At 41.7% G+C, this 13,330-nt stretch overlaps 1 protein-coding gene across 1 annotated transcript in view; it reads right to left on the bottom strand.

Annotated features, from left to right (window-relative positions):
- Nucleotides 1–13,330, bottom strand: part of CTNNA1 (catenin alpha 1) — a 121,813-nt gene that overhangs the window by 98,402 nt on the left and 10,081 nt on the right. Inside the window, exons 2-3 of the mRNA XM_072872072.1 lie at nucleotides 6,798–6,904; nucleotides 4,289–4,484 (exon numbers count right to left, since the gene is read on the bottom strand). Of these exons, the coding sequence (XP_072728173.1) occupies nucleotides 4,289–4,484; nucleotides 6,798–6,902 (301 nt within the window). The 5' untranslated portion in view covers nucleotides 6,903–6,904. The remainder of the gene's footprint in view (nucleotides 1–4,288; nucleotides 4,485–6,797; nucleotides 6,905–13,330) is intronic.

Below are 13,330 nucleotides of genomic sequence, written 5' to 3'. Positions count from 1 at the left end.
CAATATAACCTTAGATTTTCACTAGATATTACAAGGGAAAGATAATAAAACAGAGTTGAGAAAAGAAGATGCAACAGTAGCCATACTATGATCTTGTCAATAAAGCACTAAGAATTCAATTAAATCTAATGGAACAAAGCTCGTTTCAGAAATAGTAAGATTTTAGTCCCTCAAAAGAAAATTACCATTTTCTAGTCTCATTCCCACCATGCCCACAGGGTCTGACAGCACTTTCAGACAGCACTATTAATCCTCCTCAGCAGTGCGGTATATGATGACCATGACAGAGAGGGCTTTATACCAACACTGACAGAACGGGAAAGCAGCAGAGAAAACAGGCAAGGCAAGGCAGGGAAGGGAAGACCTAGGACACACACAGGCACTGATGGTTTTTTTTATTTCCAAACTAGAAATTCATGCCCACACATCACCTTATACCCTTTAGCACCTTCCAGTTCAAAGCCTATCTCCAGGCTGCTTTGCCAGCAGTATTAGAAATACAAAGAGTGCCATCAGGCCATACCTCTACCTGCTCATAACACCCTATCACAGTTCCCTAGAGGTTGCCTATTCCCCACCAAATGAAGGCAAGCATGAAATCAGAGTTTGAAGACTCTGCTATTCTGGATACTGAAGTCCTATCTTACCACTAATGCCACCTTCAATGTCCACCATGAGTGTCACAACAGGCTGCCCTTGCTTTCTACTATAAAGGACAAGGCCCGGTATCTCCTTTTGCCATATCAACATGGGAGTTGATACTTATGGCAACAAAAGCTTCTGTTAATTCCTTAAACTTGTCTTCAGTGAAATCCATGTACTGCCTACAACACTCCTCCTACAGTTTGCCAAGAGCAGTCTCAGAGCTCCCTTAGGTAACGGCTTTTCAAAGACCTCAAGTCCTTGGCTGGAGGATTACTTTAATACAAGTGGTATACTCCCAAAACATTTTTCTTGCAGGAAAAAAACTGAGAACTCTTTGCACCCTTCCAAGAAATTAAGCTAACTGGTCACAACAGAATTTTAAAGTTGAGTTTTCCAAGAAGAATTCAGTGTTTAACTTCAAGTTATTCCACAACTGGCCTCCTCCTGTTCCTTGGAAATCCTTAAGCCATGCATTTTGGGTGACGTACAGTTGAAAAAATGTTTTACCCTTTCATAATTTGCCTCACTGTGCAGTTTTAGAGAAAGCTTCACTCAGAAAAACAGGGTGGAAAGACACCACACTGAATCAGTAGGTTCACTCCCCTGCATTGGCAACCATGAAACATGATCAAAGTCCACTGGATTCACAAGACCATGCATCCATTCTCTTACCTCAAACCCTATGCATAGGCTTAAGCTTTTTAATTTTAAGCTTTAATTTCTGGTGTAATATTACCATAGGAAGAAACACAACAGTAAGAGCATAGCTAATACCCTGGATCCCCACACTAGCATACAGATATATAGAGGCAATGAACTATGGTCATCAGTACTCCAGGAAAACAGGAATAGCCTGGTCAGCCTGACCCAGAAGAAATTTCCTTCTTGACCCTGGAGTTTGCAACCTGTCTCAGTGCCAAGCACCTGGGTAAGAAACTGGTTCAGTTCCAAAACACCTCCCAACAGCAGCAGCAGAGCTGACCATTTCAACGTACAGTCAGTCTTCAACGCTTCATAAGAAGGTAAAACCCTACAAAGAGCTCACAGTGGGGGGAGTAAGACCGGGCAAGACCAATATTGCCCCTTCTATTACCCAGCAAAACTCCAATGGCAGAGATCAATGTAACAAACACTGTAAGGATGCTGAAATCCGAGACGTTCACATCAGACATTTTCCCAGTACTAAGTCTTTTCTATAACCACAGCAGGATCCACTCTGAAAAAACACTTTGGTTCTTTGTCTCTGCTATTCTGTTCAAAATTTTATTTGAAGAAGTTTCACTACTTTAGAAGAAGTAAAAAGTCCAAAGCTTTAAAGGGCCAGGAATCTCACTTTTAGGATATTTCATGAACTTGTTTAATATTTAAAGCAAGTTGTAATTTATTCTTCCATTGCAAAAAATCAGGAAGACTTTGAAGATCCACTTATATTGATTTAGTATGTAGTCATACTATCATTCATTCTAAATAGCTCTTTTCACTTCTTTGTTTTTACCCCCAACAAATGGGATTTTATGAACAAGCGTGCTCGCTAAAATCGCGTAGCCTCTCAATCATCTTCTTGCTAGGCTAAAAAAAATTTTTAATTTTCTCTGATGAGACAAGTTATCTATTGTCCTAATCATCTTCATAACCTCTGTCTACATTCATTAATCTTTTTTTATTATGGTAACTAAACCTCTTCCTACTCTAAATAGAGGCATTATTAATTCTATTTTCCTGTCTTCTGCTGAAGATAAATTGTGCTACACATCTATAATCCTACTGCTGCTGTCAGACACACAGATGCTGCCAGTTAATGATCACCCTATTGCTGATCAAGGCACTCAAATTCTCCTCTCCACTTTTGCTCCCCATAGCAAAAGGCAGATAAAGGCACTGGAAGTTTTGCTAAGCACATGCACAGACTTTGTATTACACACCGCTCATTTCTCCAGTTCATTAATTCAACTGGTCTACCACAATACTGGAAAAGCTTCTGAAGTGCACAGACTGTATATAAACATGTACATTGAGAGTTTGCATCTCCTTGCTGTTATTAGCACTGAGAACTGCAGTCCTCCCCTGGGCACTGGCAGCAATAAGCCTTCCCTCTGTTGCATCTCATTTTTCACCATTTGCTTCTAAGTTCCTCAAAGGTTTGTTTTTTAATTTCCTTATGAAGAGCTGCTCTGCTAAACCTGACTGAACACAAGCACCATAACGGGGCACAGGCTTTTATCCCTGGTTGTGCTGTCCCAGCAGCCCAGCCCTGCTGCAACTGCATCACCACAAACGGCAGCAGGCACCAGACGTATTCAGGCAAATCACTCAAGTCTAATCATCATCCACGCAGCTTCAGAAAACAGATACAGCTATCCTCTCTATACACCAGATTTCATGCAAGCTGCAAACGGTAAAAAGGGAGGAAGAAGTGAAACGACATTAAGGTGGGAAGTTATTTCACTCCAGCACCTCTCAGCTATGAACTCCACCTCCTCTGTCAGAGATCAACAGAGCAGAGAGGTTTCGGCATCAAGTCTATGTGTAGTCTCAAAATCAAGCAGGGGCCAAGAAACAAGTGAAAGGGTCATCCTGAAGGTTTTTATATCAGTCTCTCCTTCCTACCAGCTTCTTGCTGCAACTACAAATTCAGCTAATGGAACTTCTCAATCCTGAGGACTGAGTACAGCTCTCTTGTTCACTAATATCACTAAGACTCATTTGAAGGCACTCACAGATGAGCTCTGACTCTCAATTCTGAGCAGCAATCAAGCAAACACCAAGAATTAAAGGCTTCAAGACAAAGGTGTCTCTTTTGCTGCTGTTTGTTGTTGTTAAATTAAGCCAACTCAATTAGCCCCTTATATTGCAGCTCTATGTTGATCTTTCTTTGGTCTGTCAACCAGGCTCATCCAACTTAGAACCATTTTCAGCTAATATTTCATCACTGTGCAACTTCAGCTACAAACAAGTAATTAATGCTAATGAGTTTTCCTTTTTTTGCAGCAGCAGCCACCATTAATACCAGTTGACTGGGTTTCACTGAAGCATAGAAAAGGCTCATGACTGGAAGAATGATAAATGATTTATGAGCAACAATATTTACTAGTGCATATTTTAGAGTAAGCCAGCTCCATAGACTTTTCTTGCAGGTCTTCTCCAAGAAAGTAAAAAAGAAAAGGATAAAAATCGACACTAGATGTGGGGGAGGAAGCCTGGAATATTTAATCAAGGTCCTCGCATTCTGTTTGTTGCTGTTTACATTTTGCATATTCAAGACACCCATCTCTGTCACGTCAACACTCAGCTCTTCCTCCTACAATGCTGTTTTGTATACATTCAAATATTGAAGAAGTTATTGACATATTTGAGACATAGTTCCATAACATTTATAGAGGGGGGGAGTTTACTTTTTAGTCTAAACTGAGTGCTCTTCAAAGAGTCAGCCATTCTGCCTCTCTTCTCAATCTCGACTTGGGACATCCAATTTCCAGATCTGCCCAGTTCATTTTATTCCTCAAGGAAGCCAGCAAGAGAAGCCAAGAAGCTACACAAGTGGAGAGGAGCAGAGTCATTAGAAATAACAGCAAAAGGGAAATGGGAACAGTTCTGCTTACTCTGGAAAACCAGTTTTACAAGCTATCAGATACATAGCTCTTACCTTGCTTACGAACATCTTCCACAGCCGCTACCAGCTCCTCTTTAAGGAACTGGCTCTCTTTTGCAATTTTGTCTCCTTTCTCCAGGAAATTCTCTGTTGCTTGTTCAACCGAAGCAGCCAAAACATGGGCCTTTTTAGAACGCCCTCGCTTTTTATTAGAGGGGCCCTTGTTGCTAGTGTTAACCAGTGTCGTTACCTAAAGGCATAGATGGAGGGGGGGGGGGAAAAACAAACAAAAAAACCCATGAAACAAACTGGAAGTTTATCAATTTGACAGCAAGGCCACGTGTATTTTTTCTAGACAGCATATCACTAATACCAGTGAACTGGCACTATTGCCAGTTCCAAAGGTTAAACTCAAACACAAGTGTTTTTCACATCTCTTTAAACATTATCATGCTTCTTGATTCCTTAGACGAGCATTATAAATTCAGCTAAACTGCTTAGAGATTTTTCTTAACAGCAGCAGACCTGAACATTTGATTTTAAGAATTGAGATCTATTTGTATTTTTGATAAACTGCAATCTCAGTAACAGGCCAGAACTATTTGGCACCACATAAAAAGAAACCAAGTTGGGGATAATTAGTTTGGGATAGCTCTCCAGGCATAAGAGACCCCAAACAAGGTTGAAGCCATTATCTACAGACACCTAGCAACACAGTATCTTTTCAGTCCAAGATAGTACTACAGCGAATGGACTAAATGCAGAGCAAATTATTTCCTAGAGCTTATTATTTTCCTAAAACAATCAAAACCCCACTCTCACAATCCTCCTGCAATCAAGAAATACTTCCAAGTTTTATGTTTTTGACTGAAACCCTGCTAGGACCTGGTCACCAGCAGCCAGAGGACCACCAGGTACTCCTCAGGATCAGGATCCATCCCCTTCAATCAAATGCAGATAGATGTCACGAAATCCACACATACTTTTCCATTTGCCTCCCCCCCCCCCCCGCCACTCCTTTTTGTTAAGTCTAGGAAAATGCATACAAAGCTACTTCAGAGGGACATTAAATTCCAACACTAAAAATATTACTACTCTGGAAAGCCCAAGGACTGCTGACATAAAGGTCCCCAGAGCTGAATCCATCTTCTCAGTAGGTTGATTCAGAGAGTGAAAGCCATCAGTTGGGAATATCACTGTCAGTTAATGGGGAGTATTTGTACTGGGTAGTCTCAGTTCATCATGTACTACAAATAAAGAACAAGTTGCAACAAGGCCACTTACTCTACTTTCCTCTCTGTATTTTGCCAGTCACATCATTCACAAAATTTGGGATTGCCAGTACAGCCTATTGTGCTACTTGAGGAGTAAATTACAGACACTAAGCTTGGACAAAAAGGTCCTATAAACAAGTTTGCTCAGTTAAGTTTGCCAAATTAGGACAATTTCTCTTAAGTAAGACAATTTCTCTCCATCAGTAACTCCAGCTAAAAATCTATATAGTAGATCATTCAACTGCCCATCTGAATATCTGCAGAGAACAAATGGCAGGTACAGACAGCAGCTTGGCAATTAAAGGGATGTTAATACTGGAAACAGAGCTTGAAACAGGAGTTGCGTCCAGTTCATAATGTCTTTTTTAAAATTTCATATTTCAGGAAAAAATGCTAAAGAAGATGAGTTAACCAACTCCAGTGCACGTTCTCTTCCAGATCTCCTATAAAGTCTCTTCCAAGAATCTTCAAAATGCCCAATATGCATAGCTTACATTTACAAGACTTACTCCAGCTCTCCTATATTCTTCAGTGCATTTCACTGGGCAATATATACCATGCAGAAATAAGCTTTTATTCGCGAATCCAGCACAAAGCGTAGGCAGAAGTTAACAGAAAGCATGCATATCTTGTAAAAGATATACTGAAACAGTAACAAATGCCATAGAAGCATACTTCTTGGGTGGAACTTGGTTAAGAGGTGTCAGTAATCTATTTACAACACAAGGCAGTTCTAGACAGGTTGCAAACATCCCCCACCACACATTTCACCATTTACCTGAACCTCCTTCCAAACGGAACTCTAAACACAGGAAATCTCAAAGAAAGAAAACCAAACAAAACCACTTATGATACTCTACTTCTGGCAAGCACTAACAGCTTCGTTGCAAGGGACTTTTGTAATTCCCAAATATCAGTTTCTAAATGATACATAGCACAGCTTTTTGAAAGACTCAACAAATAAGCAGCAAACCACCCAAAATAAAGGTGAGAGACAGCACAGCAGCAATGGAACATTAGTTACTAACATGCATTTCTACACTTCTAATTGAAATACTGTGTCTTATCAGGTGCTGAAGAAGCACAGTCTTTCCAGACTTGTGCCCAATAACTCTGTTACAATAAAACTGAACAAAGAAATTACTTGTACACTTTTTTCCATCTTTAGTATTGTAGTGTTTTTTCTTCTGTAATTTAAGCTTTGAAAGTTACTTAATTGAAATACAACATCAAAACAGGTAATCATACTTATTAAGGTTTTTTGCCCCCCCCCCCCTTTTTTTCCCCACCTGTGTAACAAGGGGCTCAAGTAGTCTTTCAACTGCCAATGTTCTTATCTCCAAGCTTTTGGGGTCCCATTTGAAGTTAACGTTGCCTGCAGTAACAGCAGTCATTTCTAGAAGAAGAAGAGAGCTACATTAATACAATTTATTATTATTAATGCTGTTGGAATGTATTTTAAAATGGAGGCTATTAAACACACAACACATCCATTCGGTGTAAGTTATACTGTCTCTGGAAATATCAGTTTGGGTTCAACTGGTGAAAGTTTAAAAAAATTGCTTGTTATGACAATATACAGACATTACCTGTACATTTTGGTTAGAAAACAAAAACAAAAAAACAAACCCACACCAAAACCTACTGGAAAGCCACAATACGTCATCAGAGCAATGACAAGATAGGCAATGTTTGGTCTACTCATCAGTGGTCCCCAAGCAATGAAAAAGGACCTCACAGGTAATGGGAGCACTTTACCTACAAAGCTGGAGGCTAAGCACGTAAGGCCTTCCTGATTTCTGCTGCCTCCCTCCAGGGCCAGCTGGCCTGTGCTCCCAGACCAGCTTTGAGACACAGCCCAAGGTCTTGGGGGAGCAGTAGGGAACACCTCGACTTCAACAGCACCAGAAAACTGCCAGTTTTCTCAGATCCACCACGAGTCACTACCCCAAACGCTTTGTCAAACCAGGAGCCAGGTTCTAACTCAACTCATTCAATTCACATTTTGGAAGTACAAAAGTAAGATAGCAAATATAAGCCTAATAAAGCCAGAAAATCCAGTTGGTTCACAGTCAACAGCTTATGTATCTACTACACCTCCCCTTAACATCTACATAGGAGGGGAAAGCAGATTTGCATGAAGAGATCTGTTAAAAGCTGCCACTGAGCTGTCCCTTCCCATTACAGTTTTATATCAACTTCCCAATGGAACAGCAAATATGATTAGGGGAAAGTATAGTGAAACTACTAAAATAGCTCTGCTTTTGAAACCAGTAGTCCAAAAAAAGTAAAAATAATGAACTACAACAGATCACTAGATTAACACTGTTGTGCTGTACAGCACAACAAAGGAATAACCAGAAACATAATTTCAGTAAAAAATGGATTTAAAGTATTTACAGGTCCATAAAACCAGTTCATACCACTTCAGACTTAATACTGATTCCAGATCTTCCTGCTTTGGGTTGCCCTCAAAATTCAAGATTAAACTAAACCCATGTTTGTTAACTTTTTATTTTTAAAAAAGTCAGGAAGAGAAATATATTTCCAAAGTCGCCTTCCACACCTTTTCCTAAGCACCTACTGCTGAAGTTGTTTTAAAGCTTTTTAGCCTATATTTTTAAATCTTACTCTGGACAGGGCATTGTCTGCATAGCATCTCAGCAGACAGATTAGTCTGACAGCACCAGATGTCCTCGAGCTGCCAGACAAGCACAACGTCCCATTATTTTTAAGAAGCAGGAGGCAAGGCACTAATTTTGGTAACCAATTATGTTTACAACACATACCAACAACCAACCATTCTATACTGACACTGACAGTTAAACACACAGAAACAGCACAGACATGGCTGACTTGTTTCCCATTGAAGAATAAAATCTCTCGGGCACTCAAAAAGCTCAGCCTGAGAGGGCATGAAGAAGTCCGGGCTTAGCACTACCTGGCTTCAGTCAACAGCACCTTCATGGCAGGCTGATCCTTGAGACATTACATAGGCTTTCTCATACCATGGACATGATACAATAGATTAAGTACTCGCCACGCTACTGAAAACACATATTTGCCCTGAAAAGCCTACATGCTGTCATGCACTGAAGTACAACTTTGCAAGGTGCAAAGCAGGAATATTCACTTAACCTGCATTCAGCTTTCCACTTATGCCCACGCTCCAAGTGCCTACACTGCTGGAGAGAAAGAAAACTTAAAAAGCTGAAAGCTAAAAAAAGAGAGAATAGGAAGAGACTGATCCATGCTAGCATACCTATAACATTTCTGACAGTTTTAAATCAAAAAGCTTGAAGGTGCACATGAAGGGTCCCAGCTCCCACAGCAGAAGGCATGCCACCAGGCTGCAGCTCCAGAGACCCCCACCCAGGGAGCTGACTGCAGGAGGGTGGAGGATGGCCACCTCCTCTTCCTCACCCTACCTCTGACACTCGTCTAAGTCCTGTGAACTCACTAACTATCCTTCTCTGCCAGTCACCCCCTTTTATTTTTGCTGGTGCAGCTCTGCACTGGCTTGTGCCACGGCCCAGATGCTGGCACAGGGCAAGCTGTGAAATGCCCTTCACCCCCCGGTAACATCCTACCCTCAGCAAGGAATTTCACTGTTTTATTCCCTCCTGGTTAGGTCGGCGTGAATCCTTCCTATGTAAGAAGCCAAGAAAAATATGCTGAAAGCCTTTATGGTTTCTGAGAAACATACCCAGGGCTCTGGAAAGCCCATTAGGTTTCCAGGTAAAAGGTGTTTCTATATATTTAATGCTGTTATGCCTTTCACAGAAACAAAGTGCAGGACGAAGTAACTGTGAGAAGACACATTAATTGTATTAGTAGGATAATGAAGGCAATTTATCTGAAAATACATTAGTATGATAGCTCATGAATTGGCCAAAAGTAATGGTCTATAAAACCACTTAGTATGAACTTCATTGAAATTTATCCAAAAAGCATAGGTTGATACCAAATACACTGTTTGGTAGCAACAACTTGGATACCATTTGTACATTGTAGTAAATATGTTTATTCAATTAAATACTTGTGAAGAATACAGTAACAGCCTATACCTTACAGACACATGTATGAACGGGGTGGGTTTAGGGGATAAAAGGACAACTGCCAGGGCCACGTTAAAGCAGGGCTGCACTCCCACCACAAGAACGCCCTAATTCTCTGGAACCTGCCTTGTCCCTGTGACTGCTCAAGCTCTTGCCTCACTGAATTCAAATATGGTGACAGGTAGTAAACCAAGTCAGAAAATATTGTAGCAGAGTGCTTAATTGTTGGCTCTTGGAGAGCACACAACGATTCCCACGATGCCTGCAATAACTGCAACATTTCATAAAGAAAGAGGACATCCTCTGGAAGATAGACCCAACTGCAGGCCAGCATAGCACTGGTTTCAGACAGCTGGGATGACCCAGCTGATATGGAAACAGATTCTCCACACCACAGACCTACCATGCACAAGACATGCAGCAGTACTTGCACTCAAAGCAGGAATTCCAAGGACAAAGCAGCACAGACCACACAGTGGAAGAGAGCAAGCAATGCTGAATCTGAAGTGCTGGAATATATAGAAAGACACCACCGCACAAGGAGTTGCGGTTGCCTAGCCTGTGGTTTCACAAGCAGCAGGAAAGCTGCTTAAAAACCAATGTTCCTCCTCCCACACCTCTCTAGGAACTCATTCCCATCTTCACATTACACCCCCTCGGTACTGGCACAGCTTTCCCCACAGCTGAGCAATTAACCAGATGGAGAACTGATTTGGCTGGAGGGAAATAAATCCATTTTTGCAGGGTGGGCTGAGACCCCCATCTGGTTCACCGTGCCACCACAGATACCACTGCAAGCGGAACAGGAGATGGCAAGAAGAGATGGCTACATCAGCTGGCAACGTTGACAAAGCCCTTCAAGTGGAAACATGAGGCAAAGTTGGACATCAGAGCCAAGTTGAACCAGGTGCCACTGAAAACAGAGCATCAAATGGAGCCACTGCAGAGAGTCAAACACCTTCCCAGCACATCTAATGGTCAGACACATGAAGTCCCAACCTTAAACCATGCTGTTAGCCCAGCACGTTAACTGTAAACCCTTCAGGTTATTACACTAGTCATGATGGTGCTCCTTATTGTCGTAGATAGTTCAAGAGTAATGCAATTATATCTTACTGGTGTTTAGTGCACTTGCCAGGACATGAGGGTAGGGAAAGAACAGCAGTTTAAAGAAGCCACTTCGATTTCCCTGTTGCCTCCAGGAACCTGACAATTTCCAGCCAACAAGCAGCTCTGCAAGCAGAGCCATCCCAGGAAAACTTGCCCCTTGCTTTACACAAAGAATCAAGATCTCAGCAACAACTGAAGCTTAAGAAGTGGTTTCCATTACACTACTTTAAGCAAACACTGCCACAGTCCTACTGCTCCTTTCCCTGACACAAACCTGCCTCAAACAGGCACGCACACTGGCACACAGCTGATGCAGTGAGCCACTTCAGGGAGCTAAAATGGTCTTAGAGTAAGCCAGTAGCTATAAAAATTACCTTGCCAGCTTACTCTGCTGAGGGAGGAAGTAGGACCACACAGGGAAGAGGTCGGGACTGCAGCAGCACCAAGAGCAGCTCTGCCCCCGAACTGCACCCCAGGGCAGGTCGCAGCCCTGCTCGGGAGAGGTGAGGGAACAGACCTGAGCAGAAGGATGTATTAAACTGCTGGGGCTGCATTTACATACCATGGCCTGGTATGACCATGATCATACCATGACCTTGTATTACCATACAAGCTGGCCTGCCGTGAACACGCTGAAGGTGATATGCGTACAGTGGTCTTTCCAAGCCACAACTAAGGTCGTAGTGTTTTCAAAAACTGGTAATTCAAGGTTTCAGGAGTAACTTCAGATACCTACTTCCAGAATACTGGCATGCAAATAATTTCTAGATTTTGGCAAGCATAGGAATGTAGCTCTGCAGCTTCTTTACAGAAGCGTCCTGAAGGCACCCAAGGCTTTTCAAAAAGCTCATGAAGGAGCACTATTTCAATAACGAGATCTGCACACAACAGAATCACAGAACAGCCTAGTGCTCATGGTTCTGTTTTTCCAGGTTGCACTCCCACAGCCAGCACTGCCTTCAGGTGCAGGTATCTCAGGCACTGCTGAGCTAATATGTTCAACCTGCTCCGTACCAGGAGATTCTGCAGCCTCCCAACCTCTGGACCAGAGTAAATCTTTTGGTTACATGGCAGAAGATCTAACTGCCCATCTCCTGTGCTGCAACTCAAGTCCCACCACCCTGTATTACCTGAAGAGTCTTTTACACGTCATCTTCTATCAGTCTTCAAATTTTAACTATCCTGACATGCTGCTTGCTAAAAGCTTTTAACTACATTCATCATTCTCTTTTTGTTTTTTCTTAGGGAAGACTGCATTCAAACAGTGGTCAGCTAACCTGGGCCAAGCACAATAGACCACATGCTGAATTCAAGCATTATGCTATCCAAAAAACCTAACAAGAGTACAGTACAAGAACATTTTATACCTGGGAGGACATTCTCCATTTTAATGCCCTTTCTGCTACCCACCTAGTTGTTCCTCATTTTGTGCAGCTGATTGTGCCCAGGCACAGTAATATGTACTTGACTGCATTATTTTGCAGCTTATTTCTTTCTCTCATATTTCTTTAAGTAGTCACAGTCCTTTTGAATGATAATCCTGTCCTTTACCATGCTTGCAGACTGTCTTTGGATATTCTATGCAATGTAATGAGAATAGCCCTTATTCCATCACCCAAGTCACAAGCATGGAACATAATGGGATTCACAACACAATGACCCAGCTTCATCTTCCAGCCAGAAAGTGAACCAGCTTCCCTGTTCCCAAGGGAACCCTTTTGGTTTGTTGCCTAAGTGCCTAACCCATCTAATAACCAGCAGGGATCCTCTACGCCTTGCTGAAGGTGGAGGACAAGACAGAGCAGATAAAGATCTGTGGGAACTGGGTATCTAACATAGACCATTAACACAAATCTTATGACTATTTTTGGTTTGAAAAAGGTTAAGGCACACTTCATATTAAACCCAGCTCACATGCAGGGGCTTCATCATGCGCCACTGACAGTTCAAAACTGTTCCCCATATAACTAAGAGTATGCAGGAAAAAAGAAAAAAGTTTCATTCTTTCCTCTTTCCTTTCACAGTCTCCAAATGAATGCCTGCCCTGTTCCACAAATAAAGCACTACTCCTCTCAGCAGCTGAATAGATGCTAGTCAAGGATGTTTGGTATACGTGATGCTTTTCAAGGAGGATTTAAGCAGGTTTGATTTAAACTCTTTTTATTTAACGCCAAGTATACACAACTAAAAACAGATAGTCTTCCTCTTCTAACATAGCCTTCAACGTTAAATTTCATCTGCTCAGCTACCAAACCTTCTCCACCATAAATGCCATGAAGGTACTACCTCCTTAAAAATCCTCACTATTAGAATTTCATAATCTGAAATATGAATACAAACTCAGATGTTGCACTGATGTTGCATATTCTTTGATTATCAAAACATTTCTGTCATTTGAGTGTATTCAACTTTGCTACACATTGTTTCACAGACTGTAGTAACCAGCCAAGTGAAAAGAAGAAATTCCAGTTCAGATAAGCCTATTTCTCACCAGTACCATTCCAGATCCAGCTCTCAATCTGTTTTCATCAGTTTCTCTCTGTTGCTCTTGTGGAGAAGGCCTCTATAGAAAGGCACCTGAAACCACTCATCAGAACACCTTGCAGAGCTGGTAACAAACAAATGCTTCTCTACTTCTCCATTTGTTTAGACCT

Source organism: Ciconia boyciana, chromosome 9 (assembly GCF_034638445.1).
Source record: "Ciconia boyciana chromosome 9, ASM3463844v1, whole genome shotgun sequence".
Taxonomy (NCBI): domain Eukaryota; kingdom Metazoa; phylum Chordata; class Aves; order Ciconiiformes; family Ciconiidae; genus Ciconia; species Ciconia boyciana.
The sequence above is the reverse complement of the archived record's forward strand: the minus strand, read 5'-3'. Positions and strand labels throughout refer to the sequence as shown.